At 50.1% G+C, this 26,256-nt stretch overlaps 1 protein-coding gene across 4 annotated transcripts in view; it reads right to left on the reverse strand.

The window, feature by feature from the left end:
- Positions 1-3,907: 3,907 nt before the first annotated feature.
- The window catches only part of AGL (amylo-alpha-1, 6-glucosidase, 4-alpha-glucanotransferase), a 43,993-nt gene continuing 21,644 nt past the window's right edge, over positions 3,908-26,256 (reverse strand). For all 4 annotated transcript variants that reach the window (XM_045861711.1, XM_045861712.1, XM_045861709.1 and 1 more), the window contains exons 15-34: positions 26,146-26,247; positions 25,873-26,028; positions 25,615-25,765; positions 23,935-24,059; positions 23,732-23,844; positions 23,490-23,624; positions 22,356-22,486; positions 21,442-21,578; positions 21,049-21,182; positions 20,029-20,204; positions 17,538-17,640; positions 16,107-16,332; positions 15,145-15,256; positions 14,414-14,549; positions 13,378-13,490; positions 12,161-12,372; positions 10,882-10,979; positions 9,232-9,319; positions 8,985-9,118; positions 3,908-6,486 (exon numbers count right to left, since the gene is read on the reverse strand). In XM_045861711.1, the coding sequence (XP_045717667.1) occupies positions 6,369-6,486; positions 8,985-9,118; positions 9,232-9,319; positions 10,882-10,979; positions 12,161-12,372; positions 13,378-13,490; positions 14,414-14,549; positions 15,145-15,256; positions 16,107-16,332; positions 17,538-17,640; positions 20,029-20,204; positions 21,049-21,182; positions 21,442-21,578; positions 22,356-22,486; positions 23,490-23,624; positions 23,732-23,844; positions 23,935-24,059; positions 25,615-25,765; positions 25,873-26,028; positions 26,146-26,247 (2,700 nt within the window). In that variant the 3' untranslated portion in view covers positions 3,908-6,368. The remainder of the gene's footprint in view (positions 6,487-8,984; positions 9,119-9,231; positions 9,320-10,881; positions 10,980-12,160; positions 12,373-13,377; positions 13,491-14,413; positions 14,550-15,144; positions 15,257-16,106; positions 16,333-17,537; positions 17,641-20,028; positions 20,205-21,048; positions 21,183-21,441; positions 21,579-22,355; positions 22,487-23,489; positions 23,625-23,731; positions 23,845-23,934; positions 24,060-25,614; positions 25,766-25,872; positions 26,029-26,145; positions 26,248-26,256) is intronic.

Raw genomic sequence — 26,256 nt, forward strand, 5'->3', positions numbered from 1 at the left:
GCAACTCTCTTTCTCTCTGCTTTTGAGCCTGGCAAGGTCATGACCATGGCTGCTCTGTCAGCCCGTATCCTAGACTGAGGAGAGGCAAAGCAGAGGCTGTGGTGACCTGCAATAGACATACAGCACGACCAAGAAATAAATCTTTGTTTTTTCGTGTCACTAAGATCTTGACAAAACCCCAACACATATTGATACATACAGAAAGTGATGGCCAGTGGCAGGGTATGTTTCCACAAAACCCTGACTTTGGTGGCATCGGCTTAGTGGTAAAGGAAGCTGATTTTAGAAGCTGGAATAAGGATAACCTCTGTTACACCCTGGAAATATTTGATAAAACTGTCACCTACAAATAACGTGAAAGTTAAATAATGAACCTCGTGTGCTTGTAACTCCAGGAGAAGAGACTAGAAAGCAAACATTAAAAGGGGTCGCTCTCTCACCCAACTTGAGGGGGACAAGGTACCCGGAATTACGTAGACAGATGGAGACGGGCCAGGGGAAGAACAGTGGGTACAGCTGCTGGCGAACGGGGCTCCCTGGGATCCGATCAGCGAGGAGCCCGTTGTGTGTGTAAGATCCTTGTTCTAGCAAAGAAACCGAGAGCCTGGACGAGGCCTAAAATGCCTCTCTGGCCTCCAGCCTTCCGCAGACAGGGGTTGAGTTCCGGCGCTGCTCAGCCTCCAAAGGAGGGACATGCCCTCCACCCCCGCTTCAGATACAGCCCAGGAAGAGAACAGAAAAGGAAGGACTGCCCCCTAGAAGGTCAAGTCAGGGGAAATGGAGCACAATGAACTGGGCAGCTCCTCTTAGAGAGCTAGAGTTAACATCTAATGCAAGAAACACGTGTGGTCGTTTCTGCTGCAAAGGGGGCGGGACTTCCCAACATCTGCCAAGGGCCAGGGCCAGGTATGTATTTCCATGGGTTCCCTCCCCCATGCTTGTTTTTTCTCAGTAACTTTCCACCCCCCTCTAATCTAATGTCTGTTCTCTATGAATGTGCCTATTCTGGATATTTCAAAAAGTGTTCTCATACAACATCTGTCCTTTTGTATTTGGCTTATTTCACTTAGCGTAGTGTTTTCAAGGGTCATCCAGGGTGTAGTGTATATCTGAACTTCATTCTTTTTTGTTCTGTCCTCATCCACCCATCCATAAAAAGACATGAGCCGTGTTTCTGCCTTCTAGCTACTGTGAAGACCACGGCTGTGAACACTCACGGACAAGTATCTGTTGGAGTCTGTTTTCAGTTCTTTTGGGCATGCAGCTGAGGAGTGCAATTGGTGTGTTTAATTTCTGGGGACCTGCCACAGCCTCCCAACGTGGCTGAACCGTTTGGAATTTCCATTGGCAATGTACGAGGCTTCCCACTCCCTCATATCCTCAGCATCACGGGTCATTTCCCGACAGCACTTATAACCACTTCACTGGGTGTGAATTGGTATCTCACTGTGGTTTTGACTTGCATTTCCCTGATGACTCATGGTTCTAAGCATCTTTTTATGGAGTTATTGAACACTGGCGTATATCCTGGAAGAAATGTCTATTTGAGTCCTTTGCTTATTCTTGATTTGGGTTGTTTGGGGGTTTTTTGAAGTGTGGGGGCTTTTATATACCCTGGATATTAAACCCTTATTATCTCCAAATCCAAGGTCATGATGATAACCCTTGGTTTTTAAGCTAGACTGGTGTTTACGGTGTCATTCATTCCACTAGGAGAGGGGTGTAGTGAACTGCTCGGTGTCGAGAGCTGGGCATCATTAGCGCTGAGAATCAGAGATGTTCAGCTACAAATCAGTCAGTCAGAGCGCTGCACCCCGGCGAGGACTCCTCAGCCCTCTTCCCTGGTGACCCAGGGGGCCCAACGTCTGGTTCCATGTCCCAGGCTCCTGTCCATCAGGGGCACAGCGAGGATCTGATTTTCATTCTTTCTGAGTACTGGCTTGATCTCTGGCACCAGCTCCTTTTGGTTGGATGGTCGGAGTCTTTGGTGACCTTTGTGCATGACTTCGGTGGCTCACAGAAATCTGGCCTCTGTGCGTGAAAGCGAGCAGAGAATCTGGTCGACTCAGTGAAGAATTTGTACCCAGTGCAAAGAGCACGCTCTTTTATAGGAGGCAGCGGGTTCTGTATTTGTGCTTGGTTGAAGCCCGGGATGAGCTGCAGTATTTTGGTCCCAGTTCTAAGCTCTAAGCTCTCTGTCTGGGTCAGGACATACATACATTCATGTGTCTGTGAGTGGGTAGTGTTTCCTTTCCTCCAGATTAGATTATACAACTTCTTCAAAGCCATCTGTTTGGATTGGTTTAGAGAGGAGTAAGCCTTACATAATTCCTAAAATTACCAGAAATTTAAAAAATCGATCTTCTAATAATTTCAGTGTGCTAAAAGTTGTGTTATTATAGAAACAAATTTAAATGATTTAAGAATTCAAGCTCAGATTACTCAGGCAACTCTTTGGCAAATGAGACTAGTTTAATATTGCTGCACACCTGTCTTCTGAGTTATTAGCCTTAAGTATACTTTCAGCGTACACGTTTATCTACTTGGACACGTTTTTCCTAACCTTACATAGATTTATCGAGTAAGCTAGCATTAGGTCTACTAGATGTTTAAGATTATGAAGAATGAAAATTTGTGTTTAACCAAAGCGTGGCATCATTCTGGCAAACTTTATTTCCACGGTAATTCTGTTTTGTAGGATGTAAGCTTGGAAATAGTTACCAAGATCTCTGGGTAACTTCAAATTGTGAGTCGATGCTAAATTGAATTAGTGGATTTTGTTGAACTGCTCAGATCGTTTCTAAATAAGATACTGAAACATTTAATACAGAGCATAATTTCAAGTTTGTATTACTTTAGGTACTTCTTGACTCTCATTTGACATGATAAAGAGTGGCTATATATTTGGATCTGTTCATGACTGTGTTCATTTCGGCAACTTCAGGATGTGTATGGTTCTGAACAGTCTGGGGATGTATATTCATAAGCTCTGCTAGCCTGCCAAACTGCTGAAGTTTTACAAACGGTCACAACTGTCTAAACTCCTAGTTTCCTCTGTAACACAGAAGTGACTGTGGTTAGGAGCTGAGTCAATATTTGTGAATGAGACTCTCCTCGGAGCCACCACTGTGGCAGAGGAATGGCTTTGTCTGCAGGGTGTGTAGGGCGGGCCCGTGCTAAAGTCAAGTGACATTTTGTTGGAGGAAAAGGAAACTTAGAAAAAAAATCTGAATACGCAGAGGAGCCGTAGAGGTTCTCAGACGGGGATTGTAACTGCAGCAGTGTCAGCTGGCTGAAGTGTGATGGGTTTATTTACAAGACTGTCAAAGGTTTTGATAACAAATGCCCTGATGCAAAACTAGAATTTGGGTTGGTCTGTGTTAAAAGTGACAAAATCTTGTTCGCTCAGCCACAGGTTAAAATGTGCAATCCACTGGGTTGATATAAATCCATTGGGATGAACTCAGAGTGCTCGCTTCCTCAAGGTCCGACTTTGGGAAATCAAAAGGAAAAATAATTTGGAGAAACTACTCATTAAAATACGCTTAGACTCTAGGAGACAATGAATTGACATTATCTGGAAAATTAGAGAATATTCCTCGTCATTAGGCGCTGGCCTGGGTTCCTGATGCCCACAGCCCAGTGTATCAGCCCTCGACTAGGTTTCAGAAAATACCAGGAGAGTGTAGAGTTGCCGACAGCTCTATTTATACATCAGAAGTTTATGTTGCTCTGCATGTCAACATGGCTAAAAAATAAATGACCAAACAGCCTAAAATTCTTCCTTCTTTTTCTGCCCCACACATCCTCCAAAAAGATAAGGACCCCAAATAACAAGCCTTAAATAAATAGTAGATGTCCGCGTCAACAAGTTACTTTAGTGGTAAATAATGGAAGAAAAGCAAAGTACAGACCTTCAGAAAAGATTTTATTTTCTCGGCACACGGACACAGAAGTGACAGCTGTCTCCTAGAGAGGACGGCTGGAGACACATCAGGAAGGAGTGGCAGTGCACAGAGGTCGTAAGGTCCAAGACAGGACGGTCTCGTGGCTCCTCCAGTATCTCTGAGTCTCAGTCAGTGATCACCAGCGGTCAGCTGGTTAAACTGGCAAACACACTCCTCGTGCGCGTTGAAGGGAACGCTGATTTGCACTCGCGAGAACCCGGGCGCGAGCCCGTCTGCAAGTGTAATGCAAAGGAGCCTCACCCAGCATCACTCCGGACGCAGCGTTCTGCGTACACGGCTTCCAGGCCAGTGACATTTATCCCTCTCAAGGCTGAAGCTGTTGTTTTAAATACCTTGGATGAAATGGCGCGTGACATGCCTCCTGAGACTTTACCACGGGCCTTGCAGATTACAACAGTGTCTCCTCATTCATATTCCTTATTGGGAATACAACCGTTCACTTTTCTAATGCAGCAACGCAATGCCTTAAAAATCCACTGAGGTGGGTTATTTGCCCTGCCACGGATGACCCAACATGGCTATGTTTTAAAAATCGTCAACTCATTATTTGTTATTAATTATTTAACATATTTGTCACATTTGGCAGTCAGCCAGTACTTCTTGCTTTTGTTAAATATGTCGGTTTTCAGTTCCTTTTCTTCCACCTTTTCTATCGAAGTTGCAGCAGGAGCGCTGAGCGGCACAACCCCGACGACTAGCGCGCCTCTCTCGCAGGGAGGGTTAGAGAAGCTTGCGCTGTAGCTGAGCAGTGAGGAAGGGAGGGAAGTTTGGAAGCCGTGTGCTTAGCGAGAGCAGTCCGATCACTGCTTCAACGGACCCTAAGTCTGGAGGGCTTGATGCGCTTGAGGCTGGGAAACCAGAAAGCTAAGCCTGTGCAAACCATCTCGAAAGTAGGCTCAGCTTCGAAGAAGGGCGTGCAGGTGAAAATCCTACAGCAAACTGCATGCACTTTCAGGCACGGGTGCTTAACATCGGAGGACTTGTGTATTTTTAGTGCCCAGGACTTTCAGTTTGCGTGCTTTTCTTCTTTCTTTTTACTACTTAGTCACACTAGGGTGGTAGGGCATACGATCTCTGAGAAAGCGTTACTATACTATTATTTTAACTAGACACCATTGAACAGTATTATAGAGTAATGGAAGGACTTCTGCAACTACTTTCTTTCAACTGAAAGTATAACAATCTGTTTGAAATGTTTTCTTGAGGCAAAAACAGTAAAAGAGTAAAAAAAAAATTCCACCTAGAAAATAACTACTATTCAAAAATGTCAAATCACAAAAATGTTAAAAACCTTTTTTGTGTTATGACTTTTTCAGGTTTAAGATGTCTTAAAATAACATGAAAAACTTTTCAAATGATTTTATTGAATTAAAGATAACTACGGAATTCATATCTGTATTTTCATTATATTAAGATTATTCTTAATGCTACACTTGTCAATGGTAGGTCGTGGTTCATAGGAACCAGAATCTACTGTGATCTATCAATACCTTTTACACACAAACTAAAAATAGTTAAGTTTTAGAAAATTAATAGAGCATTTTTTTCTTTAAAGTTCTCATAACTATGCCAAACATTTTGCATTTTAAAAAAGTAAACGATCTCATAGTTGGACACAGAGACAATACTAATTTTATAAAACTGTTTTTAGAAAATAAATTCCTAATGCTTTGTGGTGTTTCTCATCCATCCTACACATTAGCAGCACAATTATGCTAAATATATTGATGGTGTTCATTCTACTAAAACACATGAATGTATCAGTGAAAAAATAAAAGCACATGTGGACATCTGTGCCCCTTTTATGAACGTGCATTGGAGGTGGACACTCCCACTGCCGGACACTCACTTAATAGTTACTGAATGCAGCGTGGAAGGCGCTAGAAATGCTGCAGTGGAAAGCGAGACCATGAATTACATGCAGCCGATTCAGTCTGCCTTGTTACTGAAGACAATGCGTAGCACAATTTAAACATATTTTCTCTAGTTTTTTCCTCTTCTTCTTCTTCTCTTCATACCTCAGTTATCTTTCTTTTTTCCAGTTTTTCCATCAGTACGTCCTCATAATTTCATTTTCTCTTTATGGACAAAGAGAAGATCACATGATCTCTCTTTTTCAAACTCGTTGTTTGTAGGCATTTGAGGAATACTTACTGATTTCAAAGGAAAACATCCCATCAGTCACGACAACTTTCTCTCTGACTGAAGTCAACAGCTCTGCACGTTAAATAAAGGAAAACTGACGCTTTTACAGCAGGCTTTACCCAAGTGCGCATCAGTGGCACGTGAATGAGGTTTTCGTCTGACTCGAGCCTGTGCATGTCAAGCATTTACATCGCATTGTGTCCTTGCACCCCGTGATACGGGAGACCGCACGCTTCATAAATAGCAGTGGACCAACTACAAGTCGTAGAGCGTTTCAAGGATGGTGGCGATGGACCAGGCTTGGGTCTCACAGCTGAAAGGGCAGTACTGGCCGTCCTCGTTGGTCAGCTCCGGAAGGCCTTTCCAGGGGGACCTCGGAGAAAGAAAAGCCGTTTTATGAGACGCAGTCTGACACCTGTCTGGCCAGGTTCACAACAGGCAGGGGACCCGGCGACTTTGCCCTTTTGTATAGAAAACAATCACACACAATCACTTGCTATAAAACAGGCTTTCCTGACGATGTATGTATAAAGAATTTAGATTGGAATTATTCTTTGATATTCGATCCTTGGGATTTAAGACTTTCAAATACAAAGGGTTCCTTTTAGGTATTAAAAACGTAGAGGAAACTGCCATTCCAAGCAGTATATAAATATAGAGACAAACATCTCTCTGGTCCAATTTTATTCCTTTTGTAAGTTTATGTAAGTTTATGAGACTCAAATTACAATTCCTCAGAGGTAGTGGGTTTGATGTGGACATAACTGTGAAACTAACAGGAAACAGTGAAGAAACACAGTCATGATTAGGAGAAAGGTGGCAGTTAGAAACGTTATGAATTTCTATACCGATTTCTTATTCTATTGAACAGTACAGTTATATTCACTGTGCGTTTATTACATTCTTGTACTAAGTGTTTTCCTCATTTTAATGCTCTTGGAAACACTGTTAGGTAGGTACTGCAATCATTCCTGTTCATAGGGGTGCACAGAGGTTAGATCTTACTATCAGAATAGAGTATTATTATCACATCAAATTCATTCTTAATTTCAGTGTAAGCTCTTAACTATCATATCATATCAAATTCATTCTTATATCATTTCAATATGATATAATTCATATCATATCATTCATTCTTAATTTCAGTGTAAGTTCTTAACTATAAAACATAAATTTAAAAATACAGAATTCCATAACATTTGATTTTTTTAAGTTGGGAACATGTCTGTTTCATTATTATGCGTGATAGCCCATGGCTACGTTACATATACTTTTCTGTAGCTATCAGATGGTTTGTAATAAAAACAGAGAAGTAATTCCACCAGGTAAACGCAGAGACAGTTGGAATAGTAACTACTAGCACCATCAGCTAGTGCCGCGTTTTTAAAACCTGTCACAGAGGAGCGGACAACGTGGGCGACGCTGGTTTCCGAGTGCAGGGCTGCAGCAGAGGGCAGGGGCCCGGGACGAGGCTGGGCCCCAGGCTGGGCCCCGGCACCTGGGGTGGGGGACTGTGCGCCCTTCCAGGTTCCTCTGTTGCAGCCCAGCCCTGAGGACCGCAGTGGGACCTATTTGCATGCAGGGCTGTGGCAGATGATACTGGTTAAGGTGGCGTAGGGTCGCCCTTGCTCTGATATGACCCATGTCCTCACAAACGGGGACATGTGGACACAGGCATGCGCGCAGGGAGGATGCCACGTGCAGGCTGGACTGGCTGCCGCAGCCGCGGAGCCACCAGAAGCTGCAGAGAAGGGGGAGGGACCTTTCCATCGCGCCAGTGTGGGCCCCCCAAACCCCTGCCTTCAGGTTTCCCCCTTCAGACGCCTGAGACAACCCCTCCATGCGGTTTGATCCGCTCAGTTTGGGGAGCTTTCCATCGGCGGCCCAGCGAACCGGTGGCTTCCCCGGCGCCATGGACGGCAGCTGGGCGCTGACCCAGGATACAGAACCACAGGGCAGGGCTGGACTCAGGGCAGGGAGACGCGAGCAAGGATGGGCTGACACATCTTTGCTGCGTGGAAAGGGAGGGGCCAGCGGATGATGATCAGAATCCTTGGAGCAAGGTCATGGGGCGGGTGGGACGGGCGGGGCCACAGGTCAATATAGAAGGACTGTACAGCGCAGGGCGTTCTTACTCCCCACGGACACAGGGAAGAACGAGGAGATAGATGCAAACAAAGGGAAATTCTGGGGCCGGTAAAGGATGGGCTCCTGGAGCATCCCCGTCACACAGACGGAGTCGCACTCTCTAGTGACGCAGCAGCAGCAGCAGCGGCGGCTGCGGTTTCCGCGACTGCACGTGCGATCGCGCACAACCTAGAGCCCTTTCGTGGGGGTGGGGGCAAGTCCCTCCTGTTCTGGTAACAAAGGGGACACCACGTACGCAGCTCACGCATAACTATTCTGAGCAATAAGATGTACGGCTACTTAGGGTCAGCCTAGAATGTGGGACTTGAAGAGCTTTTGGCTGAATGTTACCACTGTGTAAAGAAACGTGACTGAAACTTACTTTTTCTGCTCACAGGACAAAGGATATGACAAGTAGGTTTGAACTAGTAGTCAAAAGACCCACTCTGACATTTTAATTATAATGGAAGACTTTCTGAAAATTGTCTATCGATATATTTTTAAATCAATTAACTCAAAAGGCCGACCCTGCGCACTTTTAGTTTTGTCTTTGTTCTGTGCTAACCCAACCCAAAGCTAGAGTGCCAGCTCAATTTTGAAACGAAAGACTACTTCACATGCATACACCGTGCAGTGAAGTCTTCGAATTGAAACAGATAACTCGACCTACACAAAAGAAGGTAAAAACGACACCACAGAAACTGTCATGTTGACGAGGGAACCCACACGCCTCTCACCACTCACCTCTCAAGGTGAACGTAATGCCGAGAAAGAACATTTTTAACCAAAAACACAGTCTTGGCATTAGCCTCTGGACCCATCAATTTAGAAAAATACAATTTTGCGCGAAGAAAATACCCAACGGGCCACAGCCACTCCTAAAAAAAAAAAGATGATTTAATTAGTAAAGAAAAAAAAGACCTGTGAACATCTAAAATTGTTTAAGAAAAACAACACCGGAAAACGCAGGAAGCAGAAATAACGTCCTCACAGGTCCTTGGTGATAGTTGAAGCCTTTTGCGAGGTTGTAGTTGTCGTTGTCCAGGGCGTTGTCGTAGACCCCGCAGTACACCATGTCGCTGGGGGACCAAGGACACTCGGTTACAGAGACCAGACATTGCAGAGGGAGCATCAGAGACGTTTGCAGTAGCGAGGGTCAGAGATACAAGCACATTATTGTGACTTCCAGTCTACAGGATGGGATCGTCCCCCATTCAACCTGCATCGTATCAGCACACACCGAGTTCAGGGCACTTCAGTGATGGGTGAGGGATGACTAACAGATGCTGCCGCTGCAGAACCTGCAAGGGACTCAGGCGTCTCGCCTTCAAGGAGTCCCCCTGACACTGAATGTTGGCAAGAGTAAATGAGGCCTCTAATACACTTACAACAGTGAAAACAGATACTGAATAATTTGAGTTAGTCATTATCAAAGGTGAGCTTCTTAACTATTAAGTACTGAAAACTTACTTTGAAAGTTCTCCATGAAATTCTTTTACAGTTAATTAGAATGGGGACATGATCAGATTACCAATAGCAACTAAATACACACAGAGAATCTATGCACACCTATAAACCAGGCAGACTATCACAGACTTACTGCAACAGATAACACAAGACAGTTATCTCTGCTTGGTTTAATGAAAGTATTGCTTTTTTCCTTGCAGTGAGGGAGACTGCACTGGCCACATGGGCTGCCATAACCACGGGTTTTAGTTTGGCGGGTGGTTCTCAATGCCTCTGCCCACGTGGAGACTGCCGCAGCAGGCAGACAAGTCTACGGACAGGAAAGGTCACATCTCGAGACGGAAACGAGCCGCAGTCAAGTAGGGAAAATCCACAGAGAGGAGGCTACCACAGAATGGGGGGCTCTCTCATATACTGACGGAGAAAGCAAATTCATGATAGGTATCGAACTTGAAAACAGTGGAAGAAAAAGTAGGGCACTAAAAACTCAAAAATAAACACAAGTTGGAAAAGAAAAATATAAAATAGCACAGACATAGAGTCATAATATAAAAACAAAATTATGTATTGGTTTAAATTAAAATAGTGGTGTGACTGACCACCCAGGAAGGCTGGGAAGGGTGGGGCAGGGGCGGGGCTAAATCCTCATCTGTCCTCACAGGGAGTAAATAAATCATGTCTAAATATTTTTAAAAATTAAGAAACAGCTGCATATACATATTACTTTATAACACTAAAGGAACTGGTAGGAGCAACAACGTAGAAAATAAATAAAGACCGTCTCTGAGGAGACAACGTGTCCATTCTTCCAGTGCCCGCAGTACCCACTTCCACAGTCTGAGAATGCAGACGTCAGAAAATACTCGTGACACATTAGTTCTATAAACGTGAAAACTCCCTTACTGATTACTGAAAACAGGACAAAACAAGGGCATTTTGAACATTGACATTGAATGAAGGTAGAAAAGGTATTTTGGAAAACTCAGTTTGAGTGCAATTTTAGAGATTTTATCGACAAGCAAAACAACTGTAGATAATGCAATACAGTATCAGCCACGTTCTTAATACTTACAGTCCGCCTGAATCTGGACCCAGGTGCTTATGCCAAGGTTAAGTACGATCACATGTTAAGTACAATGCGAACTACATTCTTAGTGCTGCTACTGTCACTTACTCTGGATCCAGGGTTTTCATGCCCAGGGGACCCAGCAGTTTCTTCTCCGCCATCTCCAAAGCCTTCCACGCTTTCTCCGCCGTAAAGAGCTCAGGGGCCTGCAGAGTGTCAGAAACCCACACACAGATCCTGTAAGATCGCTGGGCAATTAATTAGTTTCCACGGACAGTGGGACGCAAACTAGCGACACTCTCGGAAAGGAAGGGAAGCTGTTTTCAACCACAGGGCGGGCCGGAACTCGAGTGCGGATCTGATCCGAGGAGGCTGCAGTGTTCAGGGCCTTAGACTCGGGGGACGCTGTTCAAGGCGAGGACCCCCCCCCGCCCCGTGTCGTGTCGAGAAAGCGTGCGGGCTCCAAAAGGAAGTCGTCACAGCTGCAACCAAGGCAGAACACACGGAGAGCCGTTCTGCAGGAGACTCACAGTCGGGGCCCGTGGGTTTACCCGCCGACCATTTGTGCTCCTGGGGTCAGAAGGAGGGGCGGAGGACCTGCCCTCGGACAGCACGCGACCGTGACCTGGAGAAGGGCAGCGCACCGGAGACGGCGCGTCTGTGCTCAGTTCCAGGGCTACGCGGAATCAAAGGCACGCCGCCCAAGGGAACCCGCTTTTCCGTGCCTCTGCATTTTTCTCCTGCCGCCACTGGGGGCGCTGCGCTCGGCACTCCTGCCGGCGAAGCGGAGGCAGCTAGGCGGGCCCAGGGGAACACACACTGTCCCCTTCTTACTGCCCCGGGGGGTTTACTTCTAGTCTACGGAGAGAAAGACAGGGGGGCCTGGGACTCTGGGCTCGACAGAGCCTTGCAGGAACCTCGTCATTTTTTCTGTGCTGTGGTGGGACACGTGGCGGCCGCACTCCACTGGTCACCGTCTGCCATGTCCTGTGTTTTCATGCTGAGGGTGACACGTGAAGGGTGACGCACACACGGCTTCTTTCATTAGAAAAGGGTGCACAAACCTGGCTGGCGTAGCTCAGTGGGTTGAGTGCAGGCTGCGAACCAAAGCATCGCAAGTTCGATTCCCAGCCAGGGCACATGCCTGGGTTGCAGGCCACAGCCCCCAGCAACAGCACACTGATGTTTCTCTTTCTCTCTCTCTCTTTCTCCCTCCCTTCCCTCTCTAAAAATAAATAAATAAAATATTTTTAAAAAAAGAGTGCGCAAAACTAACTAGTAGATGGTACATTTCTCACCAATTCAGTGAATTTGAAAGCAGGCGGGAGTCAAGGACAAAATCAGCCCTACGCGCGTGTCTGACGTCTGAGAACAGGGAGTCACTTACGACCACCATGGCGATGGTGAAGTTGGGGCGCAGCTGGTAGTCGCACCAGGGGCTCGACGCCCCGTGGCTGTCTTTGTAGATGCCGCGCTTGTGAACCAGGTGCGGGTTCTTCTCATTCGCGTCGGACGGGTCCTCGGACACGTAGAACAGCCTTTCGAAGTTGTCCTGTATTTTCCTGTTCCACTCGTCGTAGGAGACCGTCACTGTCCTTCCTGAAACACGGTGACAGATCCAGCAGTTCGAAGCGTTCAGAGACACCCGCACACGCGGTGACAGGCAGGGGGCGCTGTTTCCATGACCCGGCCACCTCCTGCGAGTGGCAGGGCCTTTCGCAGGGGACTGGCCAGAAGTTAAAGATTATCGTTCACGGTATTGCTGCAGAAGGGTCAGACTGCCACAAACGGGCCCTGATTGGGCTTTGTTTGGGTCACTCTTAGGTGTTTGATGGGGACCTTCACTGAGCACTCAAGATGAGGCCGTGCTGGGATGTGCCAGACGGCAAAATATACACGGATTTCAAGATTTAGTAACTCTCCCAAGTATGTAGAATAGATCATGATACTTGTACACTATGTTAAAATAACAAGACTGAGTTAATAAAATTTATTGTAGTTAATTTTACCTATTTCTTTTTCCTTTTTTAATGTGGGTGATTTAAAATTATGGATGTGGCTTAAGTTAGATTTCTGTTGGACAGAACAGTTCTAGAAAAAGATATAAATATTTCACAGTCGTTCAGAAAAACACAAGTCGCTCACAGCCGCACTGTGGTAAGTGTGATAAGGCAGCAAAACGATGCTTTTCACATCTCAGTTCAAAGCCGCTATACACAGATGGTGAATAACCAGGTTTGTTACCATTTTCATACTAGCCGATTAACAGTTTTTCTTTCCTCTCAATCCTAAGGGTTTCCTAGGATAAGTTCACTGAGTCAAATGATGGCTACGTCAGTTAAGAATATAGACAGTAAGACCCTGGCTGGCGTAGCTCAGTGGATTGAGCTCGGGCTGCGAACCAAAGTGTCGCAGGTTCGATTCCCAGTCAGGGCACATGCCTGGGTTGCAGGCCACGGCCCCCAGCAACCGCACATTGATGTTTCTCTCTCTCTTTCTCCCTCCCCTTCCCTCTCTAAAAAAATAAATAAGTAAAATCTTAAAAAAAGAGAATATAGACAGTACATTCAGAGTTTCTCTGTAAATGAAGTGAATATAGCTCACCATGTCTTTTTACTGTGACTTCACGATAAGGGAAGATGTTTTTTCTGGACAGTTCCAGCAGCCAGCGGACGGCGGATTTACTCAGGCCCACGATTTCCACAGCAGACCCATCTCTAAAATTAAAAATAAATTTTATTCTTTGGAGTCAGTTAAGCACTAAAGGGCATTCCATAAGCACTTTTGATGAACTCTATAACCAACATCTTGTAAAAATAACCATCTATAAAAAACTCCCACCCCAGAGATGGACGGTGTGCGAGGGCCCTGTGGGAACAGGGAGGAGTCGGGGACCAGAGAACACTGACGCAGAGGCCCGGGGGAGAGGCAGCACACACAGGCGAGGCTGGAGAAGCCCGGGAAGGGGGCAAAGGGATCTGAGAGCTCAAGTTAAGGGGCACGAAAGGGACGCACGAGAGATTGTGATGTACCAAAGTAACCAGGTTCTTAAAAGAATTTGCACAGCATGCAGCAACAGCTACTGTTAAGTAATGGTGGTGAACAATTCCGCCCAAAGATAAAATTTAGAATAAGAAAGTAGTTTCTCAGACCTGATACTGTATTCTGTATTTGAAATCATAAAAAGACGTGATGGGATAAAAGATAAAAAAATTAGGGGGACTGAAGGTTCAGAGAGCGAAAGGATCCCAGAGAGGAGGGTGCAACTGGCGGTTTTCTGTGTTTATAAGAGAGGGGCCGTGCTGCAGGTTGGAACTATCTGAACCAGGGGTGGCAGGTCCCAAATGGGGGTGCCTGCGGGGAACCCACCCCCGAGAACCTCCAGAGAGAACAGACGCTTCACCTGATGACTCAGACCCAGGGGCTGTGCCTGTTCCCTGGGGGAGGTGGGAGGGGTCTGGAAGGGGGTCGGAGGGAGACAGAGAGAGGGGGAGAGAGACGGGGAGAGAGGGAGGGAGGGCGAGCCCCACTGGGTTAATGTGAAGCCTCCACGGTTAACCGAATGAGAGACCCCCGAGTCTAGCCCCCCTTCTGGGGCTAGAAGGGCGTCAGCGTGCAAGCGCGGCGGGAGGGACCGTGCCTCGGGGTGGCGGGGATGCCTCTGTTTCTCGCTCTTTCGCTCTCCCCCATCTTATCCATCCACGTGCCGCAGTTAAAGCGGTTTCCTCCGTAAACAAACCCAGTCTCTTCGTCCACTCCTGCGGTTATGTTAAAGCCTGAAAAAGCCAAAGAGGACATTTATAAACTTGAACAGGAAGGTGACAAACTAGGACGACGACTCTGGGGAGCAAGCTGGCGGGACCCTCCAAGCTGAAGCGTGCCTGTCCCACCCCTGGCTGTCCTCATGTCCCGACTCAGGCTGAAGGGAGGACCCCGGCCCCCCAGCACCTGCAGACAGACACACAGGGTGTCACCGCCCCACAGCCCTGGGAGCCAGACACCCCCCCCACCCCGGGCCGGGGAGTGGCTGCACCGAGCCTTTTCTCCATACAGCGGGAAACGCCGCACAGCCCTGAACATGAACGACCCCATTCCCAGGAATCAAAGTCCACGGCTCCCCAAGACAAAACGATGGGGCGAACAAGTTGCAAAAGGATACCTTTTCTCGGAGAGTTTAAAATATGGAAAATGTGAATACATGCAGTCACGTATGTGTATGCGGCTGCGTCTTATGTGATTATATGAGGCAAAATTTAAAAACATGAAGCGGTTATGTACAGCATACACGCATTGTATGAAAACAGTAACGGCCAGTTCCCAGGGTCACCGCCCCCCCCCCCCCCGGGGAGCCCGGGGGTGGGGGGGGCGCACCTTCGTCCTTCATGTGCCGGTCTATCTGCGGGCCGGCGTTCCTCTCCCGGAACTGCACGCCCTGCGCGTGCCTCTGCATGGCCTCCTGGATCACCTCGCACAGCGGCTGGTCCTGCGGGGGCGGGACAGGGCTCCCTCCGTTAGCGGCCGCCTGGCTCTCCCCGCCCCGCCCCCCCCACCTCCCCGGGGCGCACAACACGAGTCTGGTGGAAACATCTGTTCTCCTTGGGAGGGAGCAGGGGGGGCCCTGGCGGGGACGGGGAAGGCGGCACTCCCCCCGTGCCCCAGCCAGTGCCCTCAACCCCTGACACATGGACTTGGAACACACTGTGATCTGACTACTCAGGCCTGTGCCTGGAGTACGTTCTAGTTTTGCTGACACAGGAAAACGAATCTCGGGAGCTTGTACAGTTTCCACGAGAGTGAATGGTCCCAATGATCAAGGAATCCGGCTTCCTCTACGGGAAGATACACTCTGACCTCACTGAGCCCGTCTTCAAGGCGCTGCACCGCCCAGCCGGCCCGGCCACGGCCTCCCCCTCCCCTGCCCTGCGGCTACTCTGCACAAGGAGCCAAGCTAGACCGGGGCTCCGCCTCGCTGCGCCCTGAGCGGCATGTCCGTCCCCAGGCCCTTGGACGTCTCCCCACAACTTCCTCGTCCTGCTGAGGGCCTGCTCAGCTCGTCAGGTTCCCTTTAGGTGACATTTTAGTTCCTTTCCGGCGCCCTCCCTGAGGCCCACCAGGCAGGTCACCTCTCCCCATCCTGCCAGGCCAAACTGGCTCGTCCCCCACCACGTGGCAAGCTCCCTGGGGAGGAGCAAGTCCTATCCCTGCTCTCGCAGTCCCAGCAGCAGCTGCTGCAGCAACAGCGGCATCTGAGCAGTCCTCTGGGACGCGTGCTTTCATCTCAGAGGCCAAGCCGGTTTTCGGGAAAGGAAGGTACTGTGAGAAGTGACTTTTACCACGGTGCCGGCGGGCAGAGGGGCAGAGTCGTCTGTGGGGTACATTCTGGACACGGGGCACTGGAGAATGTCCAGGCCGTTGGGGACCAGGCGGCAGTAATCCTGAATGCACTGCAGCCACCACCACACGGCGTCCCGGCAGTTGTATCTGGCGTGCGTGCCTTCCCCCAGGAGGTTGGGGATGAGCCCGTGTCTCAGCGTGCCGGCGAACGCTAGGATGATGTTCCTGAAATGGCAGAATCGGGCGGGTCGCTGGGCATGAAAACAGACCCCCTAGGAAACTGCAGGCAAAGAGGTCGCTCCGGGTGACCATCATTTCGGACGCGTTTTCCTTGCCGGCCTGCCTTCCCTGCGTTTTTGCGTGGGAAGGGGCCGCCCCGCAGAACAAGCGCCGAGTGCAGGGTCTGAGGCCTCGCCCGCGGCCCTGGCTGCCTCTCCAGCACGCTGCAGGGCTTCCCTCCCGGGGACGGTCGCTCATCTCCGGGGTTGGGGCGCGGTTTTCGAGGTCCCTCACAGCTATGGAGTCTACTTTTGGAATCCTTGGTATTTCAAAATCTAAGTAACCAAAACACGCCCTCTGTTATTTTAAACAGCGGATACCAAGAGGAATGCCAACGTGGAAGAAAATAAGTGTTGAAAGCTGACCTTGAAAAACATGATCAATTTTCAAAAATCCGATACAAGACGCTTTTTACCTTTTAAGGTGTCAGATGGCATGGCATTCTAAAAAAAAGCCCGAAACTAAGAAATCAGAGGACAGCTTCAGATTCTCGTGTCACCACCTGCGTGCCTTGGAAAGTCACTTAAAGCGTCTCGGCCCCAGTGCTTTCCGGTGAAACCATTTAGAAACGTACTAAAGTCTGTGTCTCAGGTTCATGGCCATCTCCCCGATAACAGTGCGAGAGGGAACTCCTCCTTTCCCCAGGGCGGGCAGTGACGTGCCCGCTTAATTAGTAAGAGCTCAGAGTGCCAGCCATCCCCCCTTCCCCCCCTGAGCGGCGCCCTGCCCTCGAGAGCTGACTGCAAAGGCCTCTGTCCGTGGCCACGTGCGGCAGGCCCAGCCGTGTGCGGCCGCCAGAGGAGCCCTCCTGCGTGTGCCGACCCGCCCTCCCGTGGCTGCGGCCCTCGAAGGCGGAAGGATGTACCCGGGACTGAGGCACGTGAAGAGCACGGACGTGGTTATGCCATCTTCGGTTTCACCGACATAAATCAGCACATCTGACAATCACCTGACCTGGCAGGTGAGGGACTAGCCCTGACTAACTTCAACGATTTTCACTCCTTTGAGATCCCACGAGCACGGAAAAGGTAAAATAAAAAAACTCCTCAAGGAAACACGCCCCCCAAGCGTCAGACGGGGGAGCAGAGGGGAGGTCGGAGGGGCGTGGGAAACACGCAGACGCGGCCCGCGGACTCCCGGCGCTCGCCCACCTGGCTTCCACGTAGCGGCCGGGGATGAGCAGCAGGCCTCTGAGCGCGATGAAGGTGTCCCTTCCCCAGCAGCGGAAGATGCCGGAGGAAAAGTGAGGCAAGCCTAGCAGGAAACACAGCAGAGTCGGCGTTAATCCGACCCCGTCTGGTTTGCTCGCCAACCCCGCCACTGTGCGCTGCGTCTGTCTCCTCGGCAGGAAAAGGAGGTGGAAGGCAACGGAAGCTCGTCTGTCTTGTGGGAGCGGATCAGGGAAACTGGGACTGGTGCGTACCGACTCGTGATAAACATTCACCTTCTGAATGAAATAATAGACTAGCTACTCGGGGTAAACGGAGAGGTGAAAACGTGACGAAGATGAAAGAAAATGCTGGCAAATCCCAAGCGCGTGCACACTGGAAGCTTCTGCCCCTTGCGTCTTCACCTGGGGGACGGGGCACTGTCCTTTGTTTCGACAGATTGGAACTCAGGGTGACATCAGGCCTGTCTGGCACACGTGGCTCCGCCACAGCCGCCCATTCTGACGGTGACACGCGTGTAACAGTCTCTGCCACACGCACTCCCTGCTGCTCTCGGCCACTTAGCACCGTGCCTGAAGTATGAGTGCAGACAGAGTCCAGGTGCGTTTGGGTGGGTGTGACCCAAAACACAGGCCGTCCACCTTCGTTAGTAAAACCTCTAGCCCTGACCTGTGGAGATGTTTGCATGAACTTTTTGGCCTTTAAGAGTGATAGAATTATAGCCCTGGCTGGTGTGGCTCAGTGGATTGAATGCCGGCCTGTGAACCAAAGAGTCAATGGTTTGATTCCCAGTCAGGGCACATGCCTGGGTTGAGGGCCAGGTCCCCAGTAGGGGGCGTGCAAGAGGCAACCACACACTGATGCTTCTCTCTCTCTCCCTCCCTTGCCCTCTGTCTAAAATAAATAAATAGAATCTTTAAAAAATATATTGGAAAAAAAGAGTACTGGAATTATAGATCACATGCCTTCTACCTTGGTGTTTCTACCTTGCCAATTGTGACAAAAGTTAGGGTGGTGATTTTCTTCACTACTGTCATTGAAGGAAGGTGTTCCTGGCCTTGGTGTCCATTTTCAAACGAACCCCAAGAACCCACCTGCAAACCCGAGTGTGGCCCTGGGTTTTGTTAGTGCAGATTATACAGAAGACTCCCTCAGGATGGGGGAAGCCGATATTAGAACTTTATCTTATCAACTTATGTCTTCGATGCCTCTGTTTTTGTTTGATACTGTGTCTGCTATGTAAGTCTGTTGGGTATGACATACCCGTGTGCCATTTATGACGTTAGTACGTCTATTTTGGGAGTGCCCATAAACAGCGGTGTATAATTACAACAAAATGCTGAGCTTGCCACTGTTCTATGTAACAGGCGTCTAACTGGCAGGCTTTAAAACCAAACTCTGCACACCAACTTTTTTTCCACAACGGCCCGTTTGGTGTCTGGAGCGCCTGCCGGATCGCAGGGGGCGGGGGCGTTCCCGAAGGAGCTCAGACACTCGGGTGAGAGCCGCAGGCACCGTTCTGCAGTGAGAACTTGCAGGCGGCTCCTGGGATCCCTGCAAGCGGGGAGCTGATTTCTTCCGAGCCGCTCGCTGGGCACCACAAGTCTTGTCTCCTGGTCTGAGCGGATGCAGACTCAAGGGTAAACAGAGAAAATCGCCCAGACCACACTGGTGCTTCTTGGTGTAGTTCGGAAAGCTCTGAACCTCCGCAGCCTGAGCGCTAAGTGCTTTCTGGAGACAGCCTGCAGCGCGGTGAGGGGGACAGAAACCTGTCCTCCAGCCTCCTCCGCTCCCTGAGGGCTGCGGCTCGGTTCGGGTGTGAACGCCGTCGCAGGAACGACGCTGACAGGTACAGCTGAACGTTTGATTGCGACTGGACACCTGGGAGAAGCTTATTCAGCACAGGCTGTGTGTCTGTCACCTGCACTGGACTTTCACGTGATCTCCTGGTTTTACACGGTTGGGTTAATTTTTAAAAATTGGGAAAGAAGTGTAATACAATGGAATAGGGTATGTTTTACTAAAAGCAAATCTGACTGAAAAATACAAAATGGGAAGAGTTGGAAAAAGCCCAGAAAGTTGCAGAAGGAAAGGGTGAACCAGCCAGAATTAAAAAACGCACATAAACATGAACGTCTATTTCACAATCAGAAGTAAACAGTAGGCATGGTGTAATTTCTACAAATGATCATCTGTGACATCTTGCTGAGCAGTAACATAAAATCTCGGGTAACGTCACGAGGTTTTTTCCCACTTTTTAATTGAATTGCCTGGGGTGACCTCGGTCCGTATAATCACACGAGAGGTTTCAGGCGTGCAGTGCTACTGTAACACGTCACCTGTGCTCTGTGCTGCGTGCTCGCCACCCCACGTGGTCATGAGTTTTTAAACGCCATCACCACGTCCCCGTCACTCCCCTCTGCAACAGCGCCCACCCCCACACGCTCCCACGCAGGCGTGCACCCCCCCTTACCGGCCGCCAGGGACGCGCAGCACTGCTCCTTCTCCCTCGTGACCTCATTGAGCCGGCAGGGCACGTCCCTCAGCGCCGGCGAGAGGAGCGGCAGCGAGGCGAACTTCCCCACGCCGCACATCTGCACCGAGCCCAGTGCCAGGTGCTTCACGAAGGTGGAGCCGTCCCGCACGAAGCTGCGACCCGGGGCGGAGTTCCAGATGTTACTTGCAGACAGACGCTTCACCGTGTTTTTATTTAAACAACTGTGCAGTGCTAAGGACACCCGGGCCCCCCCCCGCCCCCCGATGCAGCAGATTTCTCCGTGTGGGACACGGCCCTGTTGCTGGGGGCGCCGCACGGCACGGCAGTCCCCGAGGCCTGCCTGGCGTGGCGGCCACCGTTCCCCGCCCACCGAGCCGAAGACTTCAGCACGGTTCTTTTACTCGGTTTCTTCCCTCCACACGATCCCTCTGTGCCCATGTGTGGCCGTGGTGACGCCAGCTGCCAGACATTTTCAGCTTGGTTAGGTGCTAAAACCGCTCTCACTTCCGGTGAGACAGCGGTGGGGCTGGGGTTCTGTCCCTCCCGAAACCGGGCCCAGGTGAACCGCGCCACCCTTCACGGGCGCACTGGGTCCCCGGTGTCATTTTAGGGCGATGCGTCACGGAAGGCGAGTTGCACTCACAGTAACAGCAGACTATCTTCCTCTTAGTAATAAACTAGAAAAATGACTTCGCACGTGTGTTCCAGAATAGGGTACGCACTGACGTGTGAGTCAACGGATGCACAGAAACGAATCGTGTGAAACAATGAACACTTCCACCAGCGTGCTTCCTCGGCTCTACGGAGCGGGTTCTAGTGCCTGCGTTTTCACGTGCTCTGCACGGGGGAAGGCTGGTAAATCCGCCGCGCTCCCCCAAGCGCTTCAGCCCTGAGAGTCCCTGACACTCTGCACTTCTCTGCGCACAAGACCATCGGGACCCTGGACCCCGTGTGCTCTCGACACGCGCGCGCTCGTCCACGCCGGTGCGGCGGTACCTGGACATCTGCTTCCAGGCGGCGTCCAGAAGGGTGGTGTAGGCGCCGATCAGGATCGCGTCGAAGTAGCAGGGGATGAGGTACCGCGGGATCTGCTTCAGGTAGAAGAACATGGCCTGCAGCCACTTGCCGACCTGTGGGGGAAGTCGCTTGAAAGTTAATTTTGCTGGGCTCCCAGGCGGTGTGTGTCTTAAAGGGCCAACGGGAACACGCGCTCTACGGGCTGGCCATCTGTCTGTCGACCTGGCGCCCCCTCACGGGAGCCGGGACGTGGTGGTGGAAGAGGAGGGACACGTCTCGGGTCGGCGGCACATGGTCAGAGGGGCCGTGGCGACAGGGTGCTTGCCGAGCCCCGGTTCGGGTGGACCCCCCGCCACCCCCAGCTCTACCCACCTCGGCGATGGCCCCCGAGCGGGCGATGAGCCGGCCGCTGACGTAGTCGATCATCCAGTCCCCGGACCTCAGGTTGTCGCAGAAGGGGTGGCCCAGGTCGTTCTTCGGCCGGATCTCCGCCAGCACAGACATCAGCCCTGCAGGTGTGCAGAGACCCCTCGCGCTGCCATTGGCGTCGAGAAATCTGGGGTGACCGCAGCTGCGTGGCCCACAGTGTCCCTTCTCATGGGGACACAGGCCTGAGCCACGCTACGAGGACACGTGGGAGGTAGGGGGCCACCGCCACGGAGCTGGGCAGAGCTTCCCGAGGGTCCTGTCTCCTCGGACCTGCTCCCGTCTTTCCTGGATTTCACGCTGTAACGCTCGAAGGGAGCGGGCAGGGCGTCTGCCCTCCTCGCCGGGGGCAGGGAACTGACCCTTGTGTCTTTCTGGGTTGGGTTCACCTTGTGGGTTCATGAATACCCAGGCGAGATTGAGGGGACTCAGAGGACGGATTTCAGAGAGAGCAAGGGCGTCGGTGGGGACAGTGAGAACAGAGCCCTCTCTGGAAACAGGGCTGCAGGACAGCAGGAGGTGCTGGAGCTCAACTGAGTAGCCACGGGAGGTGCTGAGGCGTGTCTTTAAATAACACTCAAAGGGCAGCACCAGAATTCCCGTGCAGACACGGCGCATTCTGTTATCTCAGTGGCTTCCCTCATTTAACCCTGAAAAGGCCTATACACTAGACGATGTCACTCGCTCGGTGTGGGGGTAGCAGTGGGAGCAGGAAGAAGTTCTGCGCCAGGGGTCGGAGGAGGAGTCAGCAGCAGAGCCGTGATTCGAACCCAAGCGGCCCACCCTCTTCTTTTTATTCGAAAGACCCCACATATAACACCCAGAAACCCAAACGCTTAACTACGCCTGCGCTCGCTGACCTTGCAGACCGGCGTATTTGAGAGAGGACCAGTTGGGCACGTTGTAGCACCCGCCCCCGTCCTCCCGCTCCTCGGATTCGCAGCGGTACAGCACCTGGTTCAGCTCGGCCAAAGTCAGTCTGGCGGCGATGCTGGGGGTGAGAAGAGACCTGGTTATAAACGCACCGACACCCCGACACCCCGACACCCCACACGCCGTTCGTCAAAGTGAAGAGGGAAATCTGAATCACAACCACGGAATGTCTGAGCGATGTAGGTTTTAGGAACTCATCATTATCGTACATGCTATGAACAACAGACATCATAACAAATAGAGAATGAACGTATTTTTAAGTTGAATTTTTGGAGTGACATCGGCTAATAACATTATATATGTTCAGGCATGCAGTTCTATGTATGACACACAGCCTGTGTATGGTACCGTGTGTTCGCCGCCCCGAGTCAGGCCCCCTCCCATCACGGTCTGTCCCCCTTTCTAAGCTCTTCATATGCACCCCCCTCCTTGCTCCTTCCAAAATTTGCGGGGTAGGAACTACTGTGAGCCCGTGTCCCAGACGGAGGGACTGAGGTCAAGTACATCCAAGTACCTTATCTAAAGTCGTACTGACAGTGGGGAAGCCGCAGTGGGGCCCAACTCTGAGTTTCCAAGCCTGCGCCCCTTCCGTGTGCGGTGGTGCCTGGTAAGGCACCAGCAGGGATTTGCTCAGAGGCGAACACACACACACACACACACACACACACACACGAGTGTAACAGGAGATGCCTGAAAGTGATCTAGACGTCTGAAACTGGAGACTGATGAGATGAATCGTGGTGTGGCGGTATCGTAGAATGCTACGTGGGCACTTTTAAAAAATGACCCGGTAAGGAGTACGATGTATGCAGCTTAGCCTCACATAGTTCAGAAAAAGTGTGTCCGTGTGTGTGTGTGAACAGAGAGGTGTGTGCATGAATGCATGTGTGTATCTGTATGTACAGGGAGAGCACGTGTGCACACACACACAAAGGATGAGAAGGCACTTGGGAAACCGGTTACAGTCGGCGGTGCGGAGACACTGGGCCTCGGGCCACCCTCCGAGGGGCGAGGACGCGGGGACGGCGGGCGGCCAGCTCCGCAGCCCGGGGCGCACTCACGAAGCGAAGGGGACTTTCAGCACCGGGTCTGCGTTGTCCACCACGAGGCTGCCGGACCTGAAGTGGGGGCTGAACTGCGTCAGGTGGTTCCGGAGGATGCCCACGGCGACCTGGGCGTGCGGGTCCAGGCTGACCCTGCGAGCGCATGTGGGGGTCGGTGAGTTTTAAAGAGGAATTTAAAGGTAGCAGGACAGGCGAACTCTTCAACGTGAGCCGAGTCGATCGTTTGAACTCCACCGTACCTGAAGACGATAACGCTTCCTGGAGATAAGTTTTCGAATTCGATTTCCTGAATGTATTCATTGGGTCCCTTTGTGGTAACTCCAGCTTGTTTAACAATTTTACTCTCGTACAGCTTGAAAAAAAGTGATATAAAACCGTTCAGTGAATAATTCTAGTGTCCGTAAAATGTTCCACATAGTAGGAAGACAAGAACACCAAATACCTGAATATGTTCTCTGATTTCGACTGTGATATCAGGTATTCCATTGATCGAATTCTCATCCTTCTTATAAGGTTTTGTGTTTCTTTCAATAGTTCTAGCTTCAAGAACTACTTCTTCGATTTTGCCTAGGAATATATTAAAAAATTTTAACAAAACTTCATTTTAAACCATCTGAAATTAGGAATTGCTAAAGGGGTTTTAAATTATGTAATTGAAAGTTAAAGATGAAAAGGTAGTTAATTTAAAAAAAATGAAAGATTGTCTAAAAGTAGACGCTTCTACCCAAGATGCATTTTTGTACAATACAGTTGTTGTTAAAATCCCCAATTAATTAACGAAGCTCTATTTAAGAAGGAGATCTTATCAAGTATGATTCGGTAACAATTACTGACCCCCCTGGGTACCCTTTCTCCCCCTTCAGGGTCACCACGACATGCGGTTCGATGTCCTCTGATCCTGGGCATTTTTACTACATATGTGTTTCCCTAAACAACGTATAGTATTTTCCATATTTCCAAGTTTTTTCAAAGTGGACTCAAATTACATATATATTCCTACAACTTGCTTTCTGTTGGAAAACACTGTATTTTTTAGATTCGTTCACCTTGCTGCTTTAGCTTATTTATTTCAAATACCAAATAGCATTGCACTGTATGAATATGCCAAAAGGCATTCATCCTATGGACACTGTCACTGATATTAACTTTCCTCTGTCGCAACTATACATTTACGCATGAGCGACGGCCGGACGAGATGATTACTGAATGTGCATTTGTGAGCAGCTAAAAGAACTAATAATGAACGTTCAACCTACGATGATTCCAGCTGATGATTTTTAAGAACTGGAGTTACACGTATTTAGCAACTGGCACCCTGGGTGTGACATGAAGGTTTTCAGGGGCCTCTCTGCTCAGTCAGCAGACTCGGGACTGTTGCTTTATGCACAGCAACGCGTTACACTGTAATGCACGTGAGAGAGGAAATGAAATACACACACCGAGGAAAAATCAAGCAACAGGAAGGACGCACCTCAGGGGTGCATTTTATAATGAAGTGTAAAGGGAATGCTATGGTCAGACTATACTTGCCGTATGTTCAGAGCAGAGAGGGGTTACTCAGTACTTACACAAGGCTTCTCAAAGCAGGTGCAACTTAGCCTTGCAAGATGTAAAGAATTCAAACGCAGGTGGAAGCGAGACATTTGGGGACAGTGAAAATAGCTATCTGACTGAAATAGTGGAGTGATGTAGGCCAGGGAGGAAGATAAGGATGGGTTATGATGAACCTTAAGTATTAAACTGCTTTCATGTTGGTTTATATATGTATGTAGTGCATATACATACATACAAATACATACAAACATGAATACACATATATGTTATCCTGGGTAGAAAAGAAATACATGTTCATTTTTAAACAAATCAGGAAATAAGGAAATGCATCAAGGAGAAAACTAAACTATTTCAAAACTCAAACACTTAATATTTGAGAACAAGTTTTGTTCCGTGCAGTAAAAATACAAGCTGCCCAAGTTTCTAATTCTTTTCCTCAACCACACCCGCAGCCGCACCGTGTGATGGGTAAGACACACGCCCCAGAACAGCAGTGTAACACAGCACAGCGTGGCGGACCGCGACCACGTAAGACCGTCACGACGGCGTTGCTAGGCCGTGTCATTACCGGGGATGCACATCTGCGGCACTTCCTTGCTGTAGAAGGACGTCTTGGGGTTCCTGAAGGCGGTCCTAGACACTGCCACCACCGACTGGTGGCTGCTGGGAGAGTGCCTCGTCACGGCCACTATGTCCTCATCCACCTGGTCCACGTACACCTGGGAGGCAGAGAGGCCAGAGGTCGGCGCTCGCGCTCCTGCCGCCGAGACCCACTCGGAAGCCGCGCCTCCGGCAAGGGGCCTGGAGAGTGCGGTTGGTTTCTTGCCTGAGAGAAGCCGCCAGCCCCCAGCTCCTGGTGGAGCCTGTTGACGGCGCGCCTGGCCGCGATGATTCCGCTCTGGAGACCCACGTCCCCGGTGTCCGACGGGGAGGCCCCAGGGTTCCACTTGGTGTAGAGCCGCTCTTCGGACACCACTGAAATCTGAGCAGAGGGGGGGAACTTGGGAAATGCACACGCTTTCAGTGCAACGGGAACTCTCGGTCAAGATGCTCCAAGCTGGGGGCCGCGCGGACCCCCAGGCCCAGCAGGGGGACGCACCTGGTGGGGCACAAGTTCGTCGTAGCCTTTGGTGCTCCCGCTAGCGCAGCACGCCATGGAGACAATGGTGGAGCTCGGAAGGGCGTCGTAGGCCGATCGGTGCTGGAGAGC

Source organism: Phyllostomus hastatus, unplaced genomic scaffold (genome assembly GCF_019186645.2).
Source record: "Phyllostomus hastatus isolate PE091 unplaced genomic scaffold, TTU_PhHast_1.1 phas_scaffold_216, whole genome shotgun sequence".
In the NCBI taxonomy this organism is placed as follows: Eukaryota; Metazoa; Chordata; class Mammalia; order Chiroptera; family Phyllostomidae; genus Phyllostomus; species Phyllostomus hastatus.